The sequence below is a fragment of the Mchenga conophoros genome, linkage group LG16 (genome assembly GCF_057382185.1).
Source record: "Mchenga conophoros isolate Kocher_MC1m ecotype Shallow Benthic linkage group LG16, M_conophoros_male_GT1.1, whole genome shotgun sequence".
Taxonomy (NCBI): domain Eukaryota; kingdom Metazoa; phylum Chordata; class Actinopteri; order Cichliformes; family Cichlidae; genus Mchenga; species Mchenga conophoros.
In genome coordinates this window covers 1,296,178-1,324,168 of record NC_140541.1, presented here as the reverse complement: position 1 = coordinate 1,324,168, position 27,991 = coordinate 1,296,178, and the positions used below count along the sequence as shown (strand labels likewise).

The following is a 27,991-nucleotide window of genomic DNA, read 5'->3' as shown; positions in this document are numbered from 1 at the left end:
CTGTCTGTTTGAGTTAGAGCTGCTAAGCTGGTTTCTTTACATTCCAGCTGCTGCTTAATTGAAAATAGCCTGAAGTGAAATTGCGTGTTTCTGACTGCCAGTTGATTATCAGTAAAACAAAGACTGGACTGACTTTGAGCTCATAACCTCAAAGTGTTTTACAAGTTTTAGTTTAGTAAGAAACTGATTTAAAAATAGTGTAGTTTCTGTAGGAAGATGAAAAAGGTTGCTGTGTTAGTGATCCTTCTCTACGGTAAGACATCCTCCCTCCTTCTGACCTGATTGTTTTTCTAATCTGATGGCATTAGTTTTAAAGATTCATGAATCCTCAATCATGGGCTATTTTTTTTTTAAAAAAATACTATGCATTTTTCAAGATAAGTCAATGTATTATAAGGTTCAAGGTTCAAGGTTCTTTATTTGTCACATGCATGTGTGTGTGTGTGTGTGGGGGGGGGGGGTAGAGGAAGAACATTATATATATAGTATATACATTACGTGAATGTGCAGTAGCAGCAGCAAGCAGGTGAATTCTGTACACCAAGTGAATTAAATAAGAATAGACAATCTGACTATTTTACAGAATAGACAATATAAAGATATTTAAAATTAAAGGAATTTGAAATGTATAATGACATATGTTTAGATTTTCAACAACAACTCAGGCAAATAGTTCTTTTTGCGGGTTCAAATATTGAGGGTGAGCACAAAAACAACAATTGGTCCAGAAGAGCTTTGGTCAAACAATGATTTTTAATGAACACATGCGTGGGGAGATGAACACTACACACAGACTGCATCGATCTTCGCCCAATGATACACAAGCCGTTGTTTTTATAACATCAGGGTGTTATTTATGACGCCCCCTCGTGCATCAAAGCAGATACAATACAAATGTATAAATGTTGACGACTTTTGACACATTTAAAAGGACATCTTCTCCGTCTCGAGGCCAGGCACTTCCTGTTAATCTTCTGAATCTCACTTATCTCCTGGAGCAAACTGTCCCTTAGGCAGACACAATTTTGCCGTCACAAGCTTTTGCAACTATTGTTTGAACTCTTACCTAAACATGAGTCTAACTACTGTTTGTGTGTCTCGACCTCCAACGCACTCAGCCTCACCCCGCCCATTGACGCTTCTGGCCTTTTACCAGACAGAAGCTCTCTGTGATAGGTGTAATAATCTTAACTAAGAACATGTGTAATCTATTGAATAAATGCTTTGATGAAATCATAATTAATGTAATGGTAACGATGATGGTTATGAATAGTATCAGTAAAATATTTCCCTGATCTCCACTGAAATGTTGCAGTCATTTACAAATTAAATTTGTTATCCATTAACATAATACAGTCAAATAATTTAATCTGCCATTCAAGATGTGGCTTATAAATCAGTATGCTGTTAATTAGTGTTTGTATGCAGTTTCCAGGCTTGCAGTAGCTGAGGTGGTGGAGGTTTATGAGGAAGTGGAGTCTGTCCTGCTGCCCTGTCGATACTTTGGTTTGATACCTGAGAGAAATCCCACAGTAATCTGGAGCCGCTACGATCTCAATCCAACAATTGTCCACCGAAGAAGAGAAGAAGAAGATGATCCTCAAGGCCAAAACCAGCATTATAGCATGCAAACATCAATGAGGTCTGATGCTCTGGATACTGGAGACTTCAGCCTCACTCTGAGAAAACCCCAACTCACTGACAGTGGGAACTACACCTGTACCCTCAGTGATGGAAGAAGAGAACAAAGATTGAGAGACATCCAGCTGCAGGTCAAAGGTTGGCAAGGCACCCTAAGCTGCTGTAGATAAAGGTCAGAACTCAGAGGTCATGTTCTTTGTGTTTCTCCACAGAAAGATTTCCGACCTGGGCCAAAACTCTTCTAGCGCTTCTGATTGTTGTTCTTCTTGTTTCTGGGAGTGTTTTATTTAAATTTCGGCAATATTTCATGCCAGGTAAGTCTCTACTACACTACTTATAATTGTGATGGTTAATGTGTCCTGTTTTGGCTTCTTGAGTGGTGTGCACACAAATTTATTTCAGATTCTGACAGTTTAAAGTTTAAAACAGTTGTTAAAGGGAGCTGAAGACAAACTTCTTTGTATTTAAATGGATGATCCAGTGTAAAAGCTGAAGCCTTTTAAGTGACTTCTGTGGAGCAGGGAAATTATTTTACTGCTATTGTTAAATAATTGTCATCATTACCATTGCATTAATAATATAATCTGGAGTTTATATTGCATTCAGGGGTTAAACAGTGTGTCTTTCAGAAAGACTAAGTGGCAGGCTGACAGGAAGTTGTATGCAGAAGTGGAAGTTATTTTGAGCCGTAGGCTAAGACGAGGCTTTAACAATGTAACAGATAGCTTTAAGAAGGCCTTAAGCAGTTATGACTATTTTATACACAATGCATATCTGTGCTTATTAAAGAGTTGGAGCTCGGTCAATTAATTGGGGGTCGGAAGCTTTGTTCGGCGCGATGTTCGGACAATCTATTGTGCAAGTGACTTGGAGCCATAGAAGGAATTGCAATACATGCTTACAAAACACTTATATATCAGATCATTTTATATTAAGCTTTTAAGTAGAGGTTCTTGGTTAAAACATTTATTTAGTAGAAGACAGACACATAGTCTCAGTGAGCCTCTGGTCTGGTAAAAGGTCAGAAGTGCAACAGGTGAATTGAGAAAGAGCATTTGAGGACGAGACACAGACAGTAGGTGAAGAGGTGACACAAAGAGCATGTGAGGTCGTGACACACACACACATAGAGTTAAATTTATTTAGAGGAGAGAGTACTCATGTCTGGTTGTAACTGCAAAAGTGTCTCGGTAAAAGAGGAACCGTTCCTTGTTGTCTCGGCAAGAAAGAGGAACAAGACAAGAACTGAAAGGTAGGCAGGAAGGGCTAGCCATGAAAATAGAAGATGATCTTCTGGGTTAAAAGTCTGATCTATGTATAAAATGTATCGGTGACGCATGAAGGGGCGTCAGTAAACAAACCCTGATGCTATAAAATATCTGTTCATGCTTTGATTAAGTCGAGGACTACTGGCTGTCTGCGTACAGAGTGTCTTCCCACACGTGTGTTCATTAAAATCATTGTTTGACCAAGATCCTCTGAACCATGGGTGGTGTGTACTCTCCTTCCTCAACTTTGAATCTTAACACTTCATAGAGAAGAGCTTCCTGAGCTCATTCTTAGACCCACTTTACTGCACAAACCCAACTTTGACACTGAAAAATTACTTGACAATGAGGTCATGTTCATTAATGCTGCCACCTATATACCTAATCTTTTACATTTTTGTCCCCTTAGTGTACCAGGTGAAGGTGAATTCAGGGGTTAAATCTGTCAAGCTGCCCTGCAAGACCATTGTTCGCTTACCTAAAGATGTTACGGTTAAGTGGGAGAACAGTAAAAAAAGGATTTTGCATGCGTGTGAGACTGGTTCTGACTGTCCTGAAGAACAGCACTGGCTTTACAAAGACCAAACTGAGATGAAGAAAAACCCGCTGAAAACTGGAAACCTTACTCTGACCTTGAAGACTCCCACAGACTCAGACACCTACACCTGCACCGCCTACAGCAGTGAGGGAAACATTCTGATGACGAAACAAGTACAACTCCATGTCAGAGGCGGACACAGCTCAAAGGTCAAAGGTCAGTAGAATAGCTTTGTTAAATGGCTGTGTGTTAATAGCTGTGAAGAACTATAGCTTCTAGTTAAGGATAAGCTTCTCGTAAAGTAAGTTCACCTTAGCAGTCTTTCCATTTTTGGGGAGCCTATTCCCCCCCCTCCAAACTCCCTGCCGGAGGCTGATGCCCTCAGCCGTCCTTGCACTGTTTTCGGTGTCTGGGGCTAGGCGCCCAGGTACGCACTGGCCTACTCCCAGTGGCTGCTCGGCAGGGCCTGGTGCCCGTGACTCAGTCGCGCCCCTTTCAGGGGTTGGGGGACACAAACTATCTTGGTTGGCTGCTACCTCAAAGCATACCGTGCGCCTGTGCCGGTTCTAGACAGGGGATATATGAGGGGGAAGACAGAAATTTAAAGGGGGCACATGGCAGCAATGGAGGCGGGAAAGGGGTGGGGTGCTCTGGATAACTGTTTTATGTAATGTAAATGGAGTGCACTTTGTCAGCCCTCTATCCTTAAGACCTGGGGCCCGTTCTTCGTACGTCGCTCACTACATCCAAGACCAAACCATCGCGCTAACCGTGAGCCCGCTAATCTGGTTCCCGGAACACACCTGCCGTTGACGATTAGTACAGCTGGACGCAGTAATGTGACATCACTGGGTGTCGTAAAAGGGGCTACGCATCGATAGTAGAAACATTTTTTTTTTTTTTTTTTTTTTAATAGGACAGGGGGAAAGAATGAAAGAAAGAGGGGGAGAGAAAGAAAGAAAACCAAAGGGGAGAAGAGACGGTGAGAAGGGGGGGAAGAGAGAAAAAAAAACAAACAACAAAAAATACAAACTCCTGGGTCACCTGTATGGAGAGAAAAAAAAAACAAACAAACAGAGGAGACAGCAAACAACAAAGAGCAACATAATAATAGAAAAAAAAAAAGCACCATCACAATAAACAACCTAGTCATAAATATCAATAGTTACTAAATAATAGATGATATTGTTCAGCACGCAAGATAGACAGCGCACAGTGTGCTTTGAGGCAGCAGCCAAGAAAGCTTTAGTCCGCGTCTGTGAATACCCATGTGTACACCTGTGTGCATACCTTTGTGGATCAGCATGCTTGCATTCCAAAGGTTTCTCCATGTAATGATCTGTTAGGGAGTGTGGGGAGCCACAGCCCTGTCCTTTATGGTATCAAGCGGGTATGGAGGAGATCAAAACTCCAGACATCCAGAGGCCCCCAGAACACAAGAGACCAAGGAAGACCCACAGAGGGGCAGCTGCGCCACTGTCCCAGTTAGAGCTAAGGAGAGTCCCAGTTGAGGGCTCATTCAGCAGCCGCGGAGCAGAAGCCAGGGGGAGTTGCAGTGACGCGCCCGTGGGCTCCGCCGGCAGCCAGCTGTGCCTGAGTGACCGAGCCCCAGGCCGAGAGGCCGGGGGCACCCCACCTCCGAAATGGCCCGAGCGAGCCCCAATAAGCGGCCGCCAAGGAGTGAGCCGGTGTGTACCCGGACGCCCACCCCCAGATACAAAGAACCACCAATGCACCGACACCTGAGGGAGTCCGCCACCGGCAGGGGAAGTGGTGGTGGGTGGAGATAGTAGAAACATTGATCGGCAACCCGCTGATTGGTCGGCGAAAATGTCGAAGGAGCGCGCTCGGTATTTTCCGGCAGCAGAGCAAGAACCATTGAGTGAGGGATTTCAGGAGTTTCAGAGTTTAATTAAAACGCAAGGGAACACTGCAAAGGCTGCAAAAGCAAGGAGAGAGGGCTGGCAGAAAGTTGCTGACAACTCGTAAGTAATTTAATAATAATAATAATAATGGATTGGGTTTTTATAGCGCTTTCCAAGGCACCCAAAGCGCTTTACGATACCACTATTCATTCACTCCCACATTCACACACTGGTGGAAGCAGCTACGGTTGTAGCCACAGCTGCCCTGGGGCAGACTGACAGAAGCCAGGCTGCCATATCGCGCCATCAGCCCCTCTGGCCAACACCAGTAGGCGGTAGGGTAGATCTATCATATGACACTATATTATCCAATATTATATGGCATTATATTATATTATAATATGTTATATTATATCCCCTTTCACATTAGAGCCACAACAGGACCCGCAAGAACATGGGAACAAGTAAAAGTGAAATATAAGAATATTCTACAGAATGGTAATATTTATCACTTATATTGCTTTTAGTCTCTTGGAAAGAGACCCTGGAATAATCTGTTAGTTTGTTCATAACAGCAACCACGAAAAGGGCAGAGCAAAAAAAGACAGGTGGTGGTCCTGCACCCCCTCGTCAACAAGTTGGTTAAGTGAATAATACCCTCACAGGAATATCGATATCTCTCAATGAGTACACTGTCGTGCTGAGCTAAAGGATCCTGTCTATCCCGCAATATACGCTGGATTCTGAGGACTCTCCTTATCAATCTTGCACCTTCCGCAATGGGTGGCTTGCGTATACGGACAGGACATGGCTGCGACAGGCTTCCCAAATCCACCTTCGCTTTTATAGCCGTGGTCTCTCATCTTGATTACACAAAGTAATTTACAATTACTACTCTGAAATATGAATTACATCTGTAATAATCACATACATGTAATAGAATGTTAATAGTACATTTCCCTTTTTTAGGAAATGACCTGTATGTATCTGTGTGACATCAATAAAAGGATCAGGTGCTGCATTATCTTTAGTTACATTGATGTTATTTATTTATGGTGAAACAGTGGTGGAATATCGCTGTTGCTTTCGTATAAATGAAGCGGACATACCTGCGTGGCTGCGATATAATCCTGTTTACATAAAGTAAACCTGCTCGGGAGCAGGTTTACGCTTACGGCTCTGTTGCTATGACAGCAAGTCCCGGATGAGCTTCGGGGAACCGAACGATCCAAGATCACGCAAAATCGTCAACCATCTAATCCAGCTAACTTACTTAGCGAGGTACGAAGAACGGGCCCCTGATCAACTTAGGTGTCCCACCTGAAGGCTAAGCTTCTGTTGATCTAGCTTTTAGGGGCACTGAGGCATGCAAACGCCAACCATGTTAAGGTGGCAATCCGTCAAGGGGAAAACAGAAAAACAAAACAACAAAAAATTAATTAAAATATTGCTCATCAGATTCTAACAACTAAAGACATGACATTTACCTTAATTGGATGGCCTGTACTAAATATATTTGAACCCAACAATAGTACTTTGCACTATTGCCTATATTAACAAAACTGAAAAGGGTAGGCCAAAGTATAAAAAACGAAAATTCACCAAGTCTTGAAAAATAAAACTGAAAAATAGAAATAAAGAATAAAATAAAATCTCCATCTGGATCTTTACAATCAACAATGGCCTAATTCTTAAATAAATTTGCAAAATAAAGTAGGACTACAATAAGAAATCTCAATATACAGTGGGGCAAAAAAGTATTTAGTCAGCCACCGATTGTGCAAGTTCCCCCACCTAAAATGATGACAGAGGTCAGTAATTTGCACCAGAGGTACACTTCAACTGTGAGAGACAGAATGTGAAAAAAAAATCCATGAATTCACATGGTAGGATTTGTAAAGAATTTATTCGTAAATTAGGGTGGAAAATAAGTATTTGGTCAATAACAAAAATACAACTCAATACTTTGTAACATAACCTTTGTTGGCAATAACAGAGGTCAAACGTTTACTATAGGTCTTTACCAGGTTTGCACACACAGTAGCTGGTATTTTGGCCCATTCCTCCATGCAGATCTTCTCGAGAGCAGTGATGTTTTGGGGCTGTCGCCGAGCAACACGGACTTTCAACTCCCGCCACAGATTTTCTATGGGGTTGAGGTCTGGAGACTGGCTAGGCCACTCCAGGACTTTCAAATGCTTCTTACGGAGCCACTCCTTTGTTGCCCGGGCGGTGTGTTTTGGATCATTGTCATGTTGGAAGACCCAGCCTCGTTTCATCTTCAAAGTTCTCACTGATGGAAGGAGGTTTTGGTTCAAAATCTCACGATACATGGCCCCATTCATTCTGTCCTTAACACGGATCAGTCGTCCTGTCCCCTTGGCAGAAAAACAGCCCCATAGCATGATGTCTCCACCCCTATGCTTCACAGTAGGTATGGTGTTCTTGGGATGCAACTCAGTATTCTTCGTCCTCCAAACACGACGAGTTGAGTTTATACCAAAAAGTTCTACTTTGGTTTCATCTGACCACATGACATTCTCCCAATCCTCTGCTGTATCATCCATGTGCTCTCTGGAAAACTTCAGACGGGCCTGGACATGCACTGGCTTCAGCAGCGGAACACGTCTGGCACTGCGGGATTTGATTCCCTGCCGTTGTAGTGTGTTACTGATGGTGACCTTTGTTACTTTGGTCCCAGCTCTCTGCAGGTCATTCACCAGGTCCCCCCGTGTGGTTCTGGGATCTTTGCTCACCGTTCTCATGATCATTTTGACCCCACGGGATGAGATCGTGGGAGATTATCAATGGTCTTGTATGTCTTCCATTTTCTGATGATTGCTCCCACAGTTGATTTTTTCACACCAAGCTGCTTGCCTATTGTAGATTCACACTTCCCAGTCTGGTGCAGGTCTATAATACTTTTCCTGGTGTCCTTCGAAAGCTCTTTGGTCTTGGCCATGGCGGAGTTTGGAGTCTGACTGTTTGAGGCTGTGGACAGGTGTCTTTTATACAGATGATGAGTTCAAACAGGTGCCATTCATACAGGTAACGAGTGGGGGACAGAAAAGCGTCTTACAGAAGACGTTACAGGTCTGTGAGAGCCAGAGATTTTCCATGTTTGAGGTGACCAAATACTTATTTTCCACCCTAATTTAAATAAATTCTTTACAAATCCTACCATGTGAATTCATGATTTTTTTTTTCACATTCTGTCTCTCACAGTTGAAGTGTACCTCTGGTGCAAATTACTGACCTCTGTCATCATTTTAAGTGGGGGAACTTGCACAATCGGTGGCTGACTAAATACTTTTTTGCCCCACTGTAGCCTATATTTGCAAAACTAAAAAAGGGGATGGTAATAATAAAAAAGAACAAAGTATCTGCGCTGCTCTAGTCTGGCATCTCCTGGTGTAGGTGTCCTGAAGCGGGGGGAGGGCAATCCTGCAGGAGCGTTCTGCTGTACGGATCACTCTCTGAAGATCTTTTTGGTCCTTAACACAGCTGTTCCCAAACCAGGATGTGATGTTCTATGTGAGGATGCGCTCCACAGCGCCTGTATAGAAATTCCCAAGGATCTTTGGAGAGATCCTGAACTTCCTCAGTTGTCGTAGGTGATACAGGCGCTGCCTAGCCTTTTTGGTCTGGACCTGATTGTGGGCAGACCATGTCAGGTCTGAGGAGATGTGGATACCAAGATACTTGAAGGACTGCACCCTCTCCACTGGAGCTCCATTGATGATAATGGGCTTGTAGTCTCTGTGCTGACTCCTTCTGAAGTCCACCACCAGCTCCTTGGTCTTGCCAACATTCAGCTGGAGATGGTTGTCCTGGCACCATGACGCCAGATTCTTCACTTCATCCATGTAGGCCGCCTCATCGTTGTTGGAGATGGCACCCAACACCACTGTGTCGTCAGCAAACTTCACAGTGGTGTTGGAGCCGTGGGTGGCCACACAGTCTGAAGTGTAGAGGGAGTAGAGCAGTGGCGAGAGGACACATCCCTGAGGTGCTCCTGTGTTGATGGTGATGCTGTTAGAGACGCATCTACCCACCCTCACCACCTGAGTTCTGCCAGTGAGGAAGTCCAACACCCATGCACACAGACGGCTGTTAAGTCCCAGATCCCTTAGCTTTGTGAACAGTCTACGGGGCACTATTGTGTTGAACACTGAACTGTAATCAACAAACAAACAGCAATCTCAGTCACTCTGTTTCTTGTCCACGTGGCTGAGGGTGGTGTGCAGGACATGAGCGATGGCATCCTCTGTGGATCTGTTGAATCTGTAGGCGAACTGGAGTGGATCTGTGGTGTTTTGGATGGAGGAGGAGATGATGTTCTTCAGAAGCCTCTCGAACACCTTCATTACTACTGAGGTCAGTGCAACTGGCTGGTAATCGTTCAGGGATGAGGGTTTGCTGTTCTTGGGCACAGGGATGATGGTGGATCTTTTGAAGCATGTGGGGACCACAGACTTCGCCAGGGACTCGTTGAAGATGTAAGTGAACACACCTGCTAGCTGGTCAGCACAGCAGCGCAGCAGACGGCCGGTGATGCCGTCTGGCCCCGCCGCTTTCCTTGTGTTCACTCTTCTCAATGCCAGTCGGACGTCATGCTCCGCGATGCTGGTCGCCGGTCTCTCACTGATGATGTCACTGTCTTCGGTAGTCAGGCGGTAGATGGTATATGGCCAGCATTTCTAGTCATTAAGGACCCCAAAGCGCTTTACACTACATTCAGTCATTCACCCATTCACACACACATTCACACACTGGCGATAGCAAGCTTCATTGTAGCCACAGCTGCCCTGGGGCGCACTGACAGAGGCGAGGCTGCCGGACACAGGCGCTACCGGGCCCTCTGATCACCACCAGTAGGCAAACATGGGGTTAGTATCTTGCATGCAGCCAGGAGGCAGCCTGGGATCGAACCACCGACCTTCTGATTAGTGGCTGACCTGCTCTGCCACCTGAGCTACAGCATTAGCCGCCTGGCTAACCTCGAAACTGGCGTAGAACTGGTTCAGCTCGTTGGTGAATGCAGAGAGTTGATCGGCGCAGTGTCCCTGGCTTTGTAGTCCATAATGGTGCGTAGTCTGTGCCACATACTCCGTGTGTTGCCCTGGTGGAAGCGAGACTCCACGCGCTCCCGGTACTGGCGTTTGGCATCTCTCACCGCGCGCCACACGCCGTATGAGGCTGGTTTGTATGCGCTCAGATCGCCACTGGCGAGACCCGCCACTGGCGATATGACTTCCATAGTCTGTCCTCCTTTAGCTCCACTTACCACTTCTTTCTAGATTTCCTGTCTACATCAGTGTTTCTCATTATACTCAGCTGTGATAAACTAGGTACTTCCATTGCATGCTTCGACGTATTTACACATTACTGACCTGCTAAGTGTAGCTCTGCCACTTTAAGAGAATTTGTCTGGTGTTTCCTTTGATGTAGTAGTGTCATTTCTGTGTTTGCGCAGCCTAGGAAGTAATAGTGCCAAATAAGTCGACATCGACTTCCATAAACTTGTCGATGTCGACTGCACATGTCCCAGTCTACGTGATTGCTTCCTGTAGCGTAGCTTCTGATTGGGCAGACCAACGTTTCACCTCCCTCGTGGTTACTTCTTCCCTCCGTATGCTTTGTTTATACTGGGGAATGAGGAAGATGGCGTTGTGGTCAGACTTCCCAAAAGCCGGGTGTGAGACAGCTTTGTAGCCCTGCTTGTATGGCGTGTAGCAGTGATCCAAAATCCGATCCCCTCTCGTTGGACACGAGACATGCTGGTAAAAGTTTGGCATGACTTGTCCAGGGTTCGCTTTATTAAAGTCTCCTGCCACAATGAGGGCTGCGCCCGGGTCCTTGTTTTGAAGCGAACTCAGGACATCATGTAGTTCGGATAAAGCCATACCTGTGTCCGCTTGGAGTGGGATGTAGACAACCGTGGCGATGACTGAGGTGAACTCACGAGGCAGATAGACAGGGCGGCACATAATGCTCTGGAATTCCAGATGTGGCGAGCAGCCGCTGGAAAGAGTAGAAATGCTCCTGGCATCACACCACTTTCTGTTTACCATGAAACACATTCCTCCACCTTTGGTTTTGTTTGACTCTGCCGTTCTGTCCGTGCGGAGCACAAAGAATGAATCTGATGGAGTTATGGCCTGGTCTGGTACGGTGTGGGTCAGCCATGTCTCCGTGAAGCACAGAATGTTGCAGTCCCTCATGTCACTTTGGAAGGTGACTCTTGCTCTTAGGTCACTGAGCTTGTTCTCCAGCGATTGTACGTTGGCCAGTCGGATGCCGGGCAGTGGTGCGCAATGCGTAACGTGTTTCTAAGCAACGAGTTACCGGCATCACTGCCACTGGGACATGGCGTCTTTGGTACTGGGACGTGGCATGATGTCTTCCACAGCACTGGGACCCTCTGCAAACTCAGACTCAGCATGAATAGTTTATGGAAGTTTCCACACAGCTGGGGGGTGCTGGCCTTGAGGACTGGGACTCACTCCGTCTGATCCAGCAGACTTGCCTGAGTGGAGTCTCCTCATTTGCATCTGAACCTGGTCTTGACCAAAAATGATGGGTGGGGGAGGGGTGTCAGGATTCTCACCCGAGGCAACAGTACTATGTGGAGAGAGAGGCAGGCACCGTGGTGTGGCTCTGGATTCCAGGCTGACTACAAAATCAGAATACTTTATTAATCCCGAAGGAAATTATAGGTTACAGCGGGCAGCACGCTAATGGCGCATGCGCACTTCTGACCAAACTTCACACAAATATCACATTGGGAGACATGTCACAGAGGTAAGCTGATAGGGAAAAAAACAATGAAAATACATAACATGAGGTGAGAGGAGGAGAAAAAAACTCCCCCCACACTTAGCTCCTAATGGGAGAACAGTTTGAGAACAGAAAAAACACCCCGGCACAAAAAGCACATGACTTTCAATACACCATAGAAACACATGAAAGCAACAGGGGCGGGTAAAAAGTGAGAGACAGCGAGTGTAGACAGCGCATCCAGGCCCGTCTGCGTCGGGAGGGAAAAAGCGTCAAAGGAATTTGGAAGAAGAGGGGCAATGAGTGTATATATCCGCATGTGTAGAAATATATGTGTGTGTGTGTGTGTGTGTGTGTGTGTGTGTGTGTGTCCAGAGTTCAGCTGAGACAGTGTCCTTCCCCCTGCTAGGCTAAATAAACAGTCTTCCAGCCAACCCAGGTGGCCTTGCGTAGGATGGGAGGAAACAGTCTGAGCACAGTCTGTTATCAGGGTGTTTTTGTTCGGCTCCAGCCTTGAGGCCACAGCTGGCGCCGAAGTGGTATCCGCATGAAATGATGGTGGTTTTTACTTTAGTGCTAACAACTCATGTGAATTTCAAAGCTGTTCTAGCAGTTCGACACTGGTCTCTCAATCTCCCGTTGGAGAGCTGTGAGCTTCTCCGTGATGTTATCAATCTTGTGCTCCATGATGTTATCAGTCTTGCGCTCAAAGAGCATATTCTGAGAACTCACAACTGCCGTGAGCTTCTCCAAGATGTTATCCAATTTCCGCTCAGCGGCCTTGAGTGTTCACTGCAGCCTTAAGCTTTTCCAAGATCGTCATTCATTCAATGAGCCCATTTTGAGAACTCACGACTCGTCCCATCATTTCAATCACAGCGGGTAGCCTTGTGGGGTTTGAACAGCTGATTTCGCTTTCTTTAATCTTTGATAAGCCAGGGCCAAGCCAGCTCTGATCAGCAAGAACACTGTTATCATGGTTCTGAACAGGTAGATGTCTTTGATGTCCTCGATCGACAGTCCCGCCAAGCACACGACCCTCCACTTATGCCACCCGTTCATTGTGTATCTGGCAGGGAACGGACCTCCAGGACACTCAAGCTCACCTGAGCTCAGGCTTCTCATTGAGAAAAGGGTGTCAGTTGCATTAAGGGACCAGTTGATCAAATCCATAATTCCTCTTTTAGGTTTTAGAGAACAGACTGTGAGAGAGTGTTCCAGGGAAGGACTAAGAAAATAGAGGAGACTAGGCAAGGACACAAGACGCTAAGCAGGGAAGATAAGGGAAGGGAGAGGAGAAAAGTGTGACCGCCTTCGCCAAGAGCCAGAAAGAAAGGAGGTTACAGTGAGGTTGTGGGGGTGTGAGCAGACACTGTGGTGTCCTTAGCCTCTCTTATTGTGTCCTTTAGCAACACCTGGACCCTTCTCACCTCCTCTTTATTGCCCCCTGTGAAAGCCCTCTTCTTGTCATCAAGTAAGGCTTTGATGTCCTTAGTCACCCACGGCTTGTTATTTGGGAAACAATGGACAGTCTGAGCTGGAACAATTTGATTTGATATACCTTTATTAGTCCCACAAGGGGAAATTTCATGTTAAGGCTGCCGAACTATTGCACGCAATGGCGGCGCCTTCTTACCCTCCGACCATACATACATTACACAGAAACATCACATGGGGAAGACAGGTCAGAGAGGTATAACAATGGAAAATGCACCACATGAGGAAAGATAAGGAGAAAAAAATAACTCCCCCCAGACTGAGCTCCAACAGGGAGATCAGTCTGAGAACAGAAAAAACACCTCTACACATGAAAAAACTCTCAATACACCAAAGAAACACATGACAAGCAACAGGGGTGGGTAAAGGGTGAGGGACAGTCAGTGTAGACAGTGCATCCGGGCCTGCAGCCTATGCGCTGGTCTCCTTGATCCACCGTCAGCATTGGAAGGGAATAAGCGTTGAAGGCATTTGGAGGGGGAGGAGGGATGAGAGTACATCTGCATTTGTATAGATGTCTGTGTGTGTGTATATGTCCAGAGTTCAGCTGAGACAGTGTCCTTTGCTCCTTCGATCGTCCTTCGGGCGATTGTGGCTCAAGAGTTGGGAGTTCGCCTTGTAATTGGAAGGTTGCCGGTTCGAGCCCTGGCTTGGACAGTCTCGGTCGTTGTGTCCTTGGGCAAGACACTTCACCCGTTGCCTACTGGTGGTGGTCAGAGGGCCTGGTGGCGCCAGTGTCCGGCAGCCTCGCCTCTGTCAGTGCGCCCCAGGGTGGCTGTGGCTACAATGTAGCTGCCATCACCAGTGTGTGAATGTGTGGATGACTGGATATGTAAAGTGCTTTTGGGGTCCTTAGGGACGAGTAAAAGCGCTATATAAATACAGGCCATTTACCATTTACCATTCGCCCTGCTAGGCTAAGTAAACAGTCTTCCAGCCAACCCAGGTGGCCTTGCATAGAATGGGAAGAACAGTCTAAACACAATCATTATCAGGGTGTTGTCGTTCAGCTCCAGCCTTGAGACCACAGCTGGCGCCAAAGGGGTGTCCGCATGAAATGATGGTGGTTTTTACTTTAGTGCGAACAACTCATATAAATTTCATAGCTGTTCTAACAGTCCGACACTGGTCTCGCAATCTCCCTTTGGAGAGCCGTGAGCTTCTCCATGATGTTATCAAACTTACTCTCCGTGATGTTGTCATTCTTGTGTTCAAAGAGCCAATTCTGAGAACTCACAACCGCAGTGCGCAATGGAATCGGTGCAGAAAGTTATGTAGCCTGTGATACACTCAGTAAGCCCATTGATGTCCTCGGCGTGAGGCTCACAGAGTGTTTCCCAGTCGGTCACCTCGAAACAGCCCTGTAGTTCCGCTAAGGCCTCCTCTGACCACCTCCCAATGCTACTCGTGGTCACAGGTTCCCTCCTTGCAATTGGCACATAGCGGGGAGGGGGGGGGGGGGTGGTGGAGGAATCAGGTTATTGTCTGACCTTCCAAGTATTGCCGTATTGGTCCATTTGATTGACCTTTGTTGTTATTATTTATTTTAATATATTTTCAGTTGTTACAGACGGGACAGACATGACTGAGGGATAGGAAAGGGAGAAAGAAAGATGAAGGAAAAGAAAAACAGAAAGGAAGAGGGACAGTGAAAGAGGGCACTTAAAAAGAGAAAGAAGAGAAAAAAAAGAAGAAAAAATCTCCTGGATCACCTGTTGAGAGAATAGAAGAGAAAACAAGCAAAAAAAGAACAGAACAGAGCAACATACTAAACACAACACCATCACATTAATCTAGCTAAGTGTAAACAGCAGTAAATACTAAATATTGAATGTTGTTGTGTAGCAAGCAGGACCGACAGCGCACATTGTGCTTGGAAATAGCAGCCAATAGAGGTATAGTTTATGTGTATGAACAGTGGACACCCGTGTGCACACCTGTGTGGATCAGCGCGCTTCTATTCAAAAGGTTTCCCCATGTAATGGTCTGCTAGAGGATGTAGAGAGCCATAGCCCCGTCCCCCAGAGCATGAAGCAGGCATGGAGGAGATCCAGGCCCCAGACATCCAGAGTCCCCAGAGTGCGAGAGCCTAAGGAGGACCACCGGAGTGCGTGCCACACTCCTGGGAAGAGCTGAGGAGAGCCCCAGATGAGGGGTCACCCAGTAGCCAGGGAGCAGAAGCCAGAGGGGGCTGCACTGGCGTGGCGTGCCAGTCGACTCAGCCGGGAGCCAGCTGTGCCAGAGTGAACCAAACCGCAGGCCCAGAGGCCGCAGGCCCAGAGGCCGCAGGCCCAAGAGCCCCCTTTGCCCCGGAAGGGGCCTGACCGAGCAACAGGTACCAGGCCCCGCCAAGTAGTCACCGAGAGTGAGCTGGTACATACCTGAGCGCCCAGCCCCGAACACCAAGAACCACCAACGCACCGACCCCAGAGGGCATCAGTTACCGGCAGTGAGTGTGGTGAGGGGAGATAGGCCTGGGAGGGCCTGGGAGTTCCCAGAGAGGTGGAGTCTAAGACCCGACCTGACATATAAACACAGACAAATAGGCACACACAAACATGCATTCCCACCCTCATGCACACATACAAATACTCAGCACTCACCCAACGTAGGGATAGACATACATGGACACTGTACACACAATCACACTCCCCAAACAAACTCTATACCCCAGGTCCAGGTTCCCTCGCCCCTGGAGGGGGAAGCGGCACCTAGACCCAGGAGATGTTACCCTTTCCCCCGGGGTGGAGGCAAGCGGACCACCCCAGGCTCCGCAGCAGCAGGGAGGCCCCGCATCCCAGATCCCAATCAGACGGCCAACACCTCCTCCCAGCCCCCCCGCCCCGATGGCCAACAGGGGTGTGTGAAGACCCCAAACCTCCCTCCTCTCGCTCATGTGTAGTGTTGCTGCGTGCTGTTCTAAGGTGCATGGAATGGGGTCTAAAAGACATGTTGAAGGTTTGGAGGAAGTAATTACTGAAGTTAACCCAGAAAGATCAATTGGAGAAAAGGAGTCTAAATGAATATCAATGGTACTAAAAGTATCTCTATTACATATATACATATCACATAATATTACATCGGTGAGATTTCCTCTCCAGTTTACGCATTATGTGCTTTAGGCTACATATTTGAAAATGATACCACAGAGTCAAGTACTTCTGATTAGAGACCTTAGTTTTCACTGGAGCTACAGTATCCAGACTTGTACGTAGTGAGGAAGTAAAATTATTAACAAGATGATCGACCTCTGTTGGGGTAGCGTTCAGATAGCTGCTCTGCTCTATGTTGGTACAGGGCATTGACAACAATAGCAGTGGGTGGATTAAATTCTTAAACTTAGTTACAGCGCGTGTGATTAAAGTGGTGGGTAGGTCCTTTTACATTTGGAGAGAAGCCAATTGAGTCTAATAACAGATTAAATGCTGTGTTGAGGCTGTCATGTTAAATTCATTCACAATAATTATTTTATCTGAGCTGAGCACTAAGTCAGATAAAAAGTCTGAGAAATCAGACAGAAACTGTCACGGTTCTGGGTCATTTTGACCCAGCTTTTTCTGTTTTTTAGGTTTTAGTGTTTTTCTGAATTATGATTTATTTTCTGATTATTTAGTGATACTGTTTTGAATATTGTTACTATTTCAGGTTTAGTTCAGTGTCAAGTCTGTCTCTCTCTGTCTAGTCCGTGTCTTAGTAAAGTCTTGTTTCCTGTTTTACTTTGAAGGTTCTTGTTTGTGTCTGATTTCAGTGTTTTTAGCTTTGCTCCCCCTTTCTTGTTAGGTCTCATTCCTCCCACTTGTGTTCCCCTTCTGCCTCTAATTCCTTGATGACTTCCTCAGTGTATTTAAGCCCAGTGTTTCTTTGTGTCACTGTGTAAACAACCGATATATGGAGCGACTGCCTCTCTGTCCTTCCCTCTCCTGTTGCTACTTCAGTCATGAAACTGCTTGATGATCAGCTGATCGGCTTTTCTGTCGCGAGTCCATCTCTCGTCTTTGTTTTTGGCCCACTTTGCACCAGAAAGAGCAAACCAGCGGCTGAACAACAGCAGCACGTTTAAGCTTGATAAGCTGTTGTTAGAATTTATTTAATATTACTTTCTACACCAGGATCTTTTTCTAAGTAGCTGACGCTGGTAACTGTGCAGGGGTGGATCTAGCAAAGTTTAGCCAGGGGGGCCGATAGGGCATTAACTGGGAAAAGTGGGCACAAAGACATACTTTTCTTTCTTATTCTCATTTAAAATTTCTAGCTTTTAATAAATAATTATCTGAATCTTACACCCAGATTTTTAATCTGATGTAAAATGTATAGAAGTCCATGACTGTATATAGTAACTGTTAAGTCTAATATACCCTAATAAGCTGTAGTACTTTCTCCTTTGGGAAGATACCATCTGTGCAGTCTGCAGTTCTGTTGAAGAAAGATGTTGAATCTATTTAATTATTCCTGAAAATAATTTAATTCTGTGCATTTTTTTCCCACACTGTATCAAATTAAAGTTGATTACGTCGATTAAGCATCATGAGGTGGAGGGTGGGGGGTAGTTCCCTATTTTTTTTTTGCTGGGAGTTTGCAACCCTATTAGGTAGGTTGCTTAATATTTCTGCTAAACACTCTTTAAAATACCAGAATAGGGAGGATGGTGTAGGTTTAAGTTTATTAGATTGATCAGTATTGCTGAACTATGAAATATTTTGGGTGCAGTGTATTTTTTACATACAGGTGTAACAAAATAGCTTTAGTGTTGTTGTTTATTTAAACTCGAGTATGAACTTATACAAAATGCAGCAAGATATTAAAAAACAGTTTTATTGATTAAAAAACACACTATTCATATCGGTATCGGCAGAGATCTAAAATTCATGATATCGTATCGGACATAAAAAAGTGGTATCGTGCCATCTCTAGTAAAAATTGCTGCCACACCGCCCCCTCGGCCTGTGCTTCGAGGTTTCTGGTAGTTAGAATGACTCAGCGGTGTTGATTCATTTAAACTAACATAATCATCCAGCTGCAACCAGGTTTCTGTAAGGCAGAGTAAATCGATTTGTTGATCAATTATTAAGTCATGTACTAACAGAGGCTTCGCGGGGAGAGAGACCTAATATTTAATAATCAACATTTCACTGTTTTACTCTTTGGTTCAGATGTGGATAATGTATTGTTCTTTCTTTGTGATTGTTTTGTGTTTACGTTGTTTTTTGTCTGTTTTTTTGTTTGTTTTTTGTCTTTTTGGAAGCTGACACAGTCTCTATGGAGATGGGCTTTTGGGGGGGGTAATAGGAGGAGAGAAGCTGCAGAGACGCGTGTAAGACTGCAACTCTGCTTCCTGGGTCAACTCTGGATAGTCATATTTTGGGGGGTTTAATAAATTTGTTCATATTTCTAGAAATGAGAAATATGGACCACAGAAAGTGGGGTGGTTGCCGTCTCTCCTAACAAGACCAGGTTTCCTCCAGAAAGTTTCCCAATTATCTATGAAGCCCACATCGTTTCTGGGACACCACTCAGACAGCCAGCAATTTAAGGAGAACATGCGGCTAAACATGTCACTCCTGGTCTGATTGGGGAGGGGACCAGAGAAAACTACAGAGTCCGACATTGTTTTGAGTATGAAATATTGAAATTTAAGTCAATGACTATCCTTTCACTTAATGCGAAATACTAAAGCGATGTGTTTCTCAAGGTCTGAAGTTTCTCTTATTTTAAGCTCCATATACATTTATATATATATTTTATAATATTTTTTCAAGCACAGGGTGCCATACAGAACCACCTTTTGAGAAATTATTTTTAAAAACAACAACAACAACAACAAAGCAGAAGATAGGTCTTATATAAAAGTTGAACAATAAATGAACTCTTACTCCTTCTTATTGCCACTTTGTTCCTTCTTGGCTAGCTGGACCAGTTTCTACAATGACTGAGTTGGTTATCGTAGCCAAAGACTTTGGCACTGCATACAGTGGATATGCCTTCAGTTTGACACCCAGCGGGGCAGAAATTGATCCCTTTTTGAAGAGATGGGGTAAAGAGCTCAGACTGGACACTCCAAAGACTCCAACCTGCATTCTGTTCAATGAAGACAAAGAATTTCTCAAGTTTGGTTATGAAGCCAAAACAATTTATATAAAAATGCGAAGTGAAGAAGCAAAGAAAAACTACTTCTTTGAAAACTTCAAGATGACGTTATATGGAAAAGTAAGTCAAAATTTCTACAAATAATAATCTATCTATCTACCTATATATTAGGGGTGCAACGATACTCGTATCGATATTGAATCGTTCGATACAGTGCTTTCGGTTCGGTACGCATATGTATCGAACAATAAAATTTTTTAAATTAATTTTATCAACTTTTCTTCTGACGATGCTGTCTGTGTTGAGAGCTCAGTGGATTTGCGTTCGACTACTCTGCCTAGGCTGCACTGTTGAGCGCAGATCCGTTGAGCGCAGCGCAAGCTAGCATGACAGAAGTTAAGCTCTCCTTGCAACATGGCAAATTGAACCTCCCCCACCCTCATTCAGATCTGGCCTTTGGAACTATTTTGGTCTTCATGTGAAGCATGACCCTGAAGGTAAGCATGTCGTGGGCAAAAGTAAAACAGTATGTCGGAGGTGCCCGCAATGCTCAATTTCATGGGTGGGAGCTACTGCGTTAGCGCAGTTTGCTCATTAACGTGTTGACGCCATCCAGCCCCACGCACGGGGGGATCCGCAGTAGCTCGTTAACGGAGATTTTCCGTGTTGTTGCGTTAATGTCATTTCAGATTAACGCTGACAGCACTAGTGGGAACACAATGCATATGACTGCACATTTACGCCAAAATCATCCTAGTGCAAAGACAAGTGGAAGCAGACAAAAACAACAAGCACCATGCTACAAACTTTACCCGAGTCATTTAGACAGCTGTTAGCACAGGATTCTCCTTATGGGGACCTGATATGTTTAATATGCTGCTGAGAATATAGCCCAGAGGAAGCGTATAGTAGAGCTTTTATTTTGGAAAGAGACATTTCTCTGTAATATACTCTCTTTTCCAAAGATGAGTGATTTCTCGATCAGATAGATTTATTTTTTTATTACTTTGTTTTTTCAGCAACATTAAATTTAAAAACTGTACTTTTGAGTTAAAATATATATTTATAATTTTAATAAATGACAAATGAAAAAAGCATGAACATTTTTTGTTTTAGATTAATAGGTCACTTTAAATACTCTGAGCCCCTTCAAGATGGCTGAACTTCTCACTCTATCTCCAAGGGAGATGCCAGCCACCCTTCGGAGAAAGCTCATTTCCGCCGCTTGTATCTGCGATCTCGTTCTTTCAGTCACTACCCACAGCTTGTGGCTATAGGTGAGGGTAGGGAAGTAGATCGACCGGTAAATTGAGAGCTTCGCTTTTATGCTCAGCTCCCTCTTCACCACGACGGACCGGTGCACTGCAGCTGCAGCACTAATCTGTCTGTCGATCTCCGGTTCCCTTCTCCCATCACTCATGAACAAGACCCCGAGATAGTTAAAATCCTCCACTTGGAGCAGGAACTCGTCTCCAAACTGGAGTGGGCACTCCACCAATTTCCAGCTGAGAATCATGGCCTCAGATTTGGAGGTGCTGATCCTCATTCCCACTGCTTCACACTCAGCTGTGAACCGATCCAGTGCGAGCTGGAAGCCATCACCCGATGAAGCCAACAGAACCCATCTGCGAAAAGCACAGATAAGATTCTGAGGCCACCTAAGTCAAAGCCCTCCGCCATTTGGCTGCACGTAGAAATTCTGTCCATAAAGGTTATGAACATAATCGGTGACAAAGGGCCTATCACCCACCAGGAACATGTCCGACTTATTGCCAGCTATGCGAACCTAGCTCTTGCAACGCTTGTATAGGGATTGAATGGCCCGTAGCAATGGGCCAGACACCCCATACTCCTGCAGCACCTCCCACAGGACACTTCGAAGGACACTGTTGAATGCCTTCACCAAGTCAACAAAACACATGTAGACTGGTTGGGCAAACTCCCTTGTGCCCTGAAGTATCCTTGAGACGATAAATAGCTGGTCCAGTGTTCCGTGACCAGGACAAAAAACGCATTGTTCCTCCTATATCCAAGATTTGACTCTGTCAGTTTAGGGGTACCGCACCCGAGCTCCACGCAACATTGCAGAGGCGTGTCATCCAGGTCGGCCCTACAACATCTAGAGCCTTCAGGAACTCAATGTGGACCTCATCCGCACCAGGGGCTCTGCCACCAAGGAGTTGTTTAACAACCTGAGTGACCTCACCCACAGAAATTGGCGAGTCTTTCCCCTCATCCCCAGACTCTGCTTCCTCCTCGGAAGACGTGTCAGTGGGATTAAGGAGGTCCTCGAAGGCATCCTTCCACTGCCTGACAATTTTCTCACTCAAAGTCAGCAGCGCTCCACAGGTCAGATAGAGCGATTCAGAAGACCCTTATAAAGAAAAACATCGAGGAAACAGTTTATCCTGCCCGTGATAGGGTTACCGGGGCCCCGTCCTGGAGCCAGGCCCGGGGAGGGTGCCCGAGGGCGAGCGTCTGGTCGCCGGGCCTTAGGCCGAAGAGGAGACATGGGCCCATCCTCCCGCAGGCCCACCACCCGCCGGAGGCGCCGTAGGGGTCGGGTGCATTCTTTGCTGGGCGGCGGCTAGGAGCGGAGGTCCTGGCGGACTGATCCCCGGCTGCCAAGACTGGCAATAGGGACATGGAATGTCACCTCTCTGGTGGGGAAGGAGCCTGAGTTAGTGCGTGAGGTACCGGCTAGATATAGTCGGGGTCACCTCTACACATGGCTTGGGCTCTGGAACCAGTCTCCTGGAGAGGGGCTGGACTCTGTCTCAGTCTGGAGTTGCCCTTGTTGAGAGGTGGGGGGCTGGGGTGGGTATTCTAATATCCCCTCGGCTTGCTACCGGTACGTTGGGGTTTTTCCCGGTGGACGAGAGGGTTTGTTCCCTGCGCCTTAGGGTCGGGGAACAGGTCTTGACTGTCATCTGCACTTATGCGCCGAGTGGCAGTTCAGAGTACCCAACCTTCTTAGAGTCCCTGGGGGGGGGTGCTGGAAGGTGCTCCACCTGGAAACAGTGTTGTCCTGCTGGGAGACTTCAATGCTCACGTGGGTAATGACAGCGAGACCTGGAGGGGCGTGATTGGGAGGAACGGCCTCCCTGATCTGAACCCGAGCGGTGTTTTGTTATTGGGTTTCTGTGCAAATCACAGTTTGGCCATAATGAATACCTTGTTCGAACAAAAGAGTGTCCATAAGTGCCGTCGCACCAGGACGCTCTAGGCCGCAGGTCGATGATTGATTTTGTATTGTATCACCAGTCCTTCGACCATATGTTCTGGACACTCGGGTAAAGAGAGGGGCTGAGCTGTCAATTGATCACCACCTGGTGGTGAGTTGGATCAGGTAGCGGGGGAGGACGCTGGAAAGACCCGGTACACCTAAACGCGTAGTGAGGGTGTGCTGGGAACGTCTAGCAGAGGCCCCAGTCCGCGAGATCTTCAACGCACACCTCCTGCAGAGCTTCAACAGTATTGCAAGGGAGACTGGGGACATTGAGTCCGAATGGACCATGTTCAATGTCTCCATTGCCGAAGCTGCTGCCTTGAGCTGCACCCGCAAGGTGGTTGGTGCCTGCAGTGGTGGTAATCACCGAACCAAATGGTGGATACCAGAGGTGAAGGGAGTCACCAGGCTGAAGAAGGAGTCCTGAGGCAGTTAATCAACTCCTTGGTGGCAGAGCCGCTGGTGTTGATGAGGACCGCCCCGAGTTCCTGAAGGCTATGGACGTTGTAGGGCTGTCCTGGTTGACACGCCTCTACAATGTTGCGTGGAGATCAGGGGCAATACCCCTAAACTGGCAGACCGGGGTGGTGGTCCCCATCTTTAAGAAGGGAGACCGGAGGGTGTGTTCCAACTACAGGGGGATCACAACCATCAGCCTCCCTGGGAAAGTCTATGCCAGGGTGCTGGAAAGGAGAGTTCGTCAGCTAGTCTGACCTCGGATACAGGAGGAACAATGCGGTTTTCGTCCTGGTCGCGGAACACTGGACCAGCTCTTTATCCTCTCGAGGATACTTGAGGGTGGACAGGAGTTTGCCCAACCAGTCTACATGTGTTTTATGGACTTGGAGAAGGCATTCGACTGTGTCCCTCGAGGTGTCCTGTGGGAGGTGCTGCGGGAGTATGGGGTGTCTGGCCCATTGCTATGGGCCATTTGATCTCTATACAACCGTTGCAAGAGCTTGGTTCGCATAGCTGGCAATAAGTCGGACTCGTTCCGGGTGGATGATGGGATCCGCCAGGGCTGCCCTTTGTCACGGTTCTGTTCATAATTTTTATGGACAGGATTTCTAGGCGCAGCCAAGTGGTGGAGGGCTTTCAGAATTTCATCTCTGCTTTTCGCGGATGATGTGGTTCTTTTGGCTTCATCGGGTGAAGGCCTCCAGCTCGCACTGGATCGGTTTGCAGCCGAGTGTGAAGCACTGGGAATGAGGATCAGCACCTCCAAATCTAAGGCCATGGATATAAGCCGGAAAAGGGTGGAGTGCCCACTGCTGGTCGGGGATGTCTGACAAGGATGCCTCCTGGGTGCCTCCTGGGTGAGGTGTTCCGGGCATGTCCCACCGGGAGGACCTGGGGCAGACCCAGGACACGTTGGAGAGATTATATCTCTCGGCTGGCCTGGGAACGCCTTGGTGTTCCCCCGGATAAGCTGGAGGAGGTGGCTGGGGAGAGGGAGGTCTGGGCTTCTCTGCTTAGGCTGATGCCCCTGCGACCCGGCCCCGGATAAAGGGGATGAAAATGGATGGATGGAGGTAGAGCACCGCTTTCCCATCCTGAGTTGCCTGACGTTTTGCCAGAATCTCTTCGAGGCCATGGCCTCTCCGACCTACTCCCATACCTGACTTTTTGGTTCAGCCACTGCTCGAGCTGCATTCGCTTGGCCTGTTGGTACCTGTCAGCTGCCTCCGGAGTCCCAAAGGCTAACCAAGCTCGACAGGATTCTTTCCTCAGCCCGGTGGCTCCCTTCACCTCTCCAGGGGGTGGCACCTGTAGCCTGTAGCCTGGCTACAGTTTACCAGGGCAGGGTAAACTGTTCCCTCTGTGATATTCTCATAAGGGTCTTCTGAATCGGTCTTTGTCTAGTCCCTCACCCAGGACCAATTTGCTATGGGAGACCCTACCCGGGGGCACAAGCCCCCGGACAACATAGCCCCTGGGATCCCTGGGACACACAAACCCCTCCATCACGATCAGATAGCTATTCACGGAGAGTTCATATTGATACAGCAGTGAAAATTGTACAGCTCACAGTGATTGCTTATTACAGATCCTGTTAATAATGACCCAAGAGGAGACTCTAATTTCTATCTGTCACAGCGTGTGAGCTGATTAATCAAAACTGATTCATGAAAAATAAAAATAAAGAGTCTGTATCCTCTTGAGACATCAAAATGCTCCAAATAGAAATTCCGGCTTTTAGACTGTAGATAAACTGATGACTGTGTTCATACAACCCAACATGCTTTCAATTGTCTCCAGAAGCTCAGAAAAGATGTGCTGCTTAAAGCTGCAAATGGGAAGTCAATGAAGGCCTTGAAGGTGTTCACAGAAGCTCTGAGATACATGAGGAAAGACGCAATTAAAACCATAAATACCAACACAGAAGGGAGGAAGTTCATACCCTCTGACCTCACCTGGGTGCTGACTGTACCTGCGATCTGGGATTCTTCAGCAGAGCAGTTCATGAGAGAAGCTGCAGCTCAGGTAACATAATTTTATTAAGAGAGCTCTGAGATGCTGAAATGTTCAGAGTATTCAGTTGTATTTCATTTCCAGGCAGGAATCATTACAGAAGGAACTCAGGAAAAACTGATCATCGCACTGGAACCAGAGGCAGCCTCAGTCTGGTGCAAGAAGCTGCCAGCTGATGGCTTCATTACTCAGAACAATGATGGAAGATCACTGTCTCAAGGAACACAGTTCATGGTGGTGGACTGTGGAGGTACTGTATGTGACTCTGTTACATTCTGTTACACATTCATCCACAGACACATTGGAAACATCTGACTGTGTCTGCTGCTGCTGCAGGAAGTCCACTTTCATCACTTCCTGTGTGTTTCAGGTGGAACCATTGACATCACTGTTCATAAAGTCCTGGATGGAGGAGCCCTGGAGGAGCTACACAAGCCCTCAGGAAATAATTTGGGGGGACAAACTGTGGACAGGAAATTCAAAGAGTTTCTAAGAGAAATCTTCAGTCATGGTGTCTGGGATGAATATGAGAGAAACTTTCCCAGTGAGGTTCAGAGGATAATGAATGATTTTATGTTTCTCAAACAGGTAGATGATGATGTTCAGGTGGTGTGCCCATATAACCTGGGAAAATTGGCTGAGAAAAGACAGGAAATAGAAAAATTCTTTGAAACAGTAAGAGGTGCTTCCTGGGATGGTGGATTAATCAAAATCTCTAAAGAGAGACTGAGGTCTTTCTTTACTGAGAGTCTGAAGGGCATCACTGACAGTCTCAGAGAAATCCTGAAGAAAGATCTACACATCGAGTACATTCTGTTAGTGGGGGGCTACGCTGAAAGCCAGATTCTACGTCAACATGTTATCCATCAATTTGGTGATCAGTGTAAAGTTCTGTGTCCATTTAGGCCTCAAGAAGTGATCCTGAAGGGAGCTGGGCAGTTTGGAAGAACCCCAGCAGTGGTGGCATCTCGAAAATCTGCCTTTACTTACGGGGTTTCTGTTTGTGAGAAGTTTGATGAGTTAAAGCACAGAGAAGACAAGAAGTTCACAGCAGATGGGGAGGAGTTTTGCAGCGATATTTTCATGACACTTCTGGAAGAAGGTGAAAATGTGGGTTGGAATGAAGTCAGAAGGCTAAACTTTAACTCAGTTAGTGCAGGTCAGACCGGCATGGAAATCAAATTTTATCACACACACAATAAAAATCCAATGTATACAGATGAGGATGGAGTAAAGGAAGTTGGTTCCCTCGATTTCAGAATGCCCTCTACTTGTAGCAAAAATCATGAAGTTAAATTGGAAATCAAGTTTGGCTCCTCAAAAATAGGAGTGTCTGGAACAGGCTTGCTGTGTGATGTAAAAAAATCAGTAAAAATGGAATTCATGACCAAAGCATGAATATGTTTAAGAAACATCCAGAATGCAGCCACTTTGTCTGCTGTTTCCAACAGAGAACCAATGAAGGATAGGAGTGAGGAAACTAGAAGAGTCATGATGATCACATCTCTTCTCCAACAGTTGATTATGTTCATGTGGATGTAGCGTTTTGTGGGAGAAACGTTTCATCACTCATCCAAGTGACTTCTTCAGTCATCTAAAAGCTGATGTGTACCGTAAACCTACGCATACGGATCAGTATTTAAGGTTTGACTCTCATCATCTGCTGGAGCACAAACTGGGTGTCATTAGGATGCTACAACACAGAGCGAACACCATCCCCACAGACACAGCGGTCAGGGAGGCAAAAGAATAGCACATCAAGAAGGCCCTGAGTAAATGTGGTTATCACAACTGGACTTTTGTCAAAGCTGCAAGGCACCTAAAGGAAGCTCCAGCCGATCCAGGAGAGAAGGACAACCGCTGCCCAAGGAAAAACCTGTAGTGATCCCATATGTGTCAGGAGTATAAGAGCATTTGAGACACATTTTTTCTAAACACTGTGTCTCTGTGGCTTTTAAACTGCAAAACACGCTGCGCCAAAAATTGAACCACCCGAAGGATCGGGTCCCCCGACACAAACAGAGTAACATAGTGTACGCTGTTTAGTGCCAGCAGGATTGCCAGGATATATACAACCAAACAACCTATGGTGAAGCGGATGGCACAACACAGAAGAGCCACCTCGTTAGGCCAGGACTCTGCTGTCTATTTACACCTACAGGCCAGTGGACACTCTTTCAAAGATGAGGATGTAACATCTTGGACAGGGAGGAACGCTGGTTTGAGTGCGGAGTCAAGGAGGCCATTTTTGTGAAAAGGGAAAGACCATCTCTGAATCGAGGAGGGGGCCTAAGGGTACATCTGTCATCTTACAATGCTGTGATTGCAGCCATTCCCCAACTCTCTGTGAATGGGACTCATGACCATTGGTCAGTGGTTGTTGATCAATGGTCATGAGAATTTGCATAATTAAGATTAAGGAACTGACCTCCCAGCCCATTGTTCCTTCAGTGGGCTGTTTTCAGTCATTATGCAAATGTACTGTTCATAAGATTGGGGAAACCTGCAATCAGCTGAGACTGAAGAAGTCACATGGATGAGTGAAGAAATGTTTCTTCCACAAAACGCTATGTCCAGATGAATAGAATCAACTTTTGAAAATTTACTTACCTGGATG

At 46.2% G+C, this 27,991-nt stretch overlaps 1 protein-coding gene across 1 annotated transcript; it reads left to right on the top strand.

Annotated features, from left to right (window-relative positions):
* Positions 1-191: 191 nt before the first annotated feature.
* LOC146556048 (heat shock 70 kDa protein 12A-like) lies at positions 192-27,872 on the top strand. Its single transcript, XM_085250280.1, has 8 exons — positions 192-253; positions 1,429-1,779; positions 1,854-1,955; positions 3,319-3,663; positions 19,495-19,793; positions 25,162-25,386; positions 25,459-25,624; positions 25,745-27,872. The coding sequence occupies exons 1-8, from the start codon at positions 217-219 to the stop codon at positions 26,770-26,772; spliced, it is 2,553 nt and encodes an 850-aa protein (XP_085106406.1). The 5' UTR covers positions 192-216; the 3' UTR covers positions 26,773-27,872.
* The last annotated feature ends 119 nt before the right edge of the window (positions 27,873-27,991 follow it).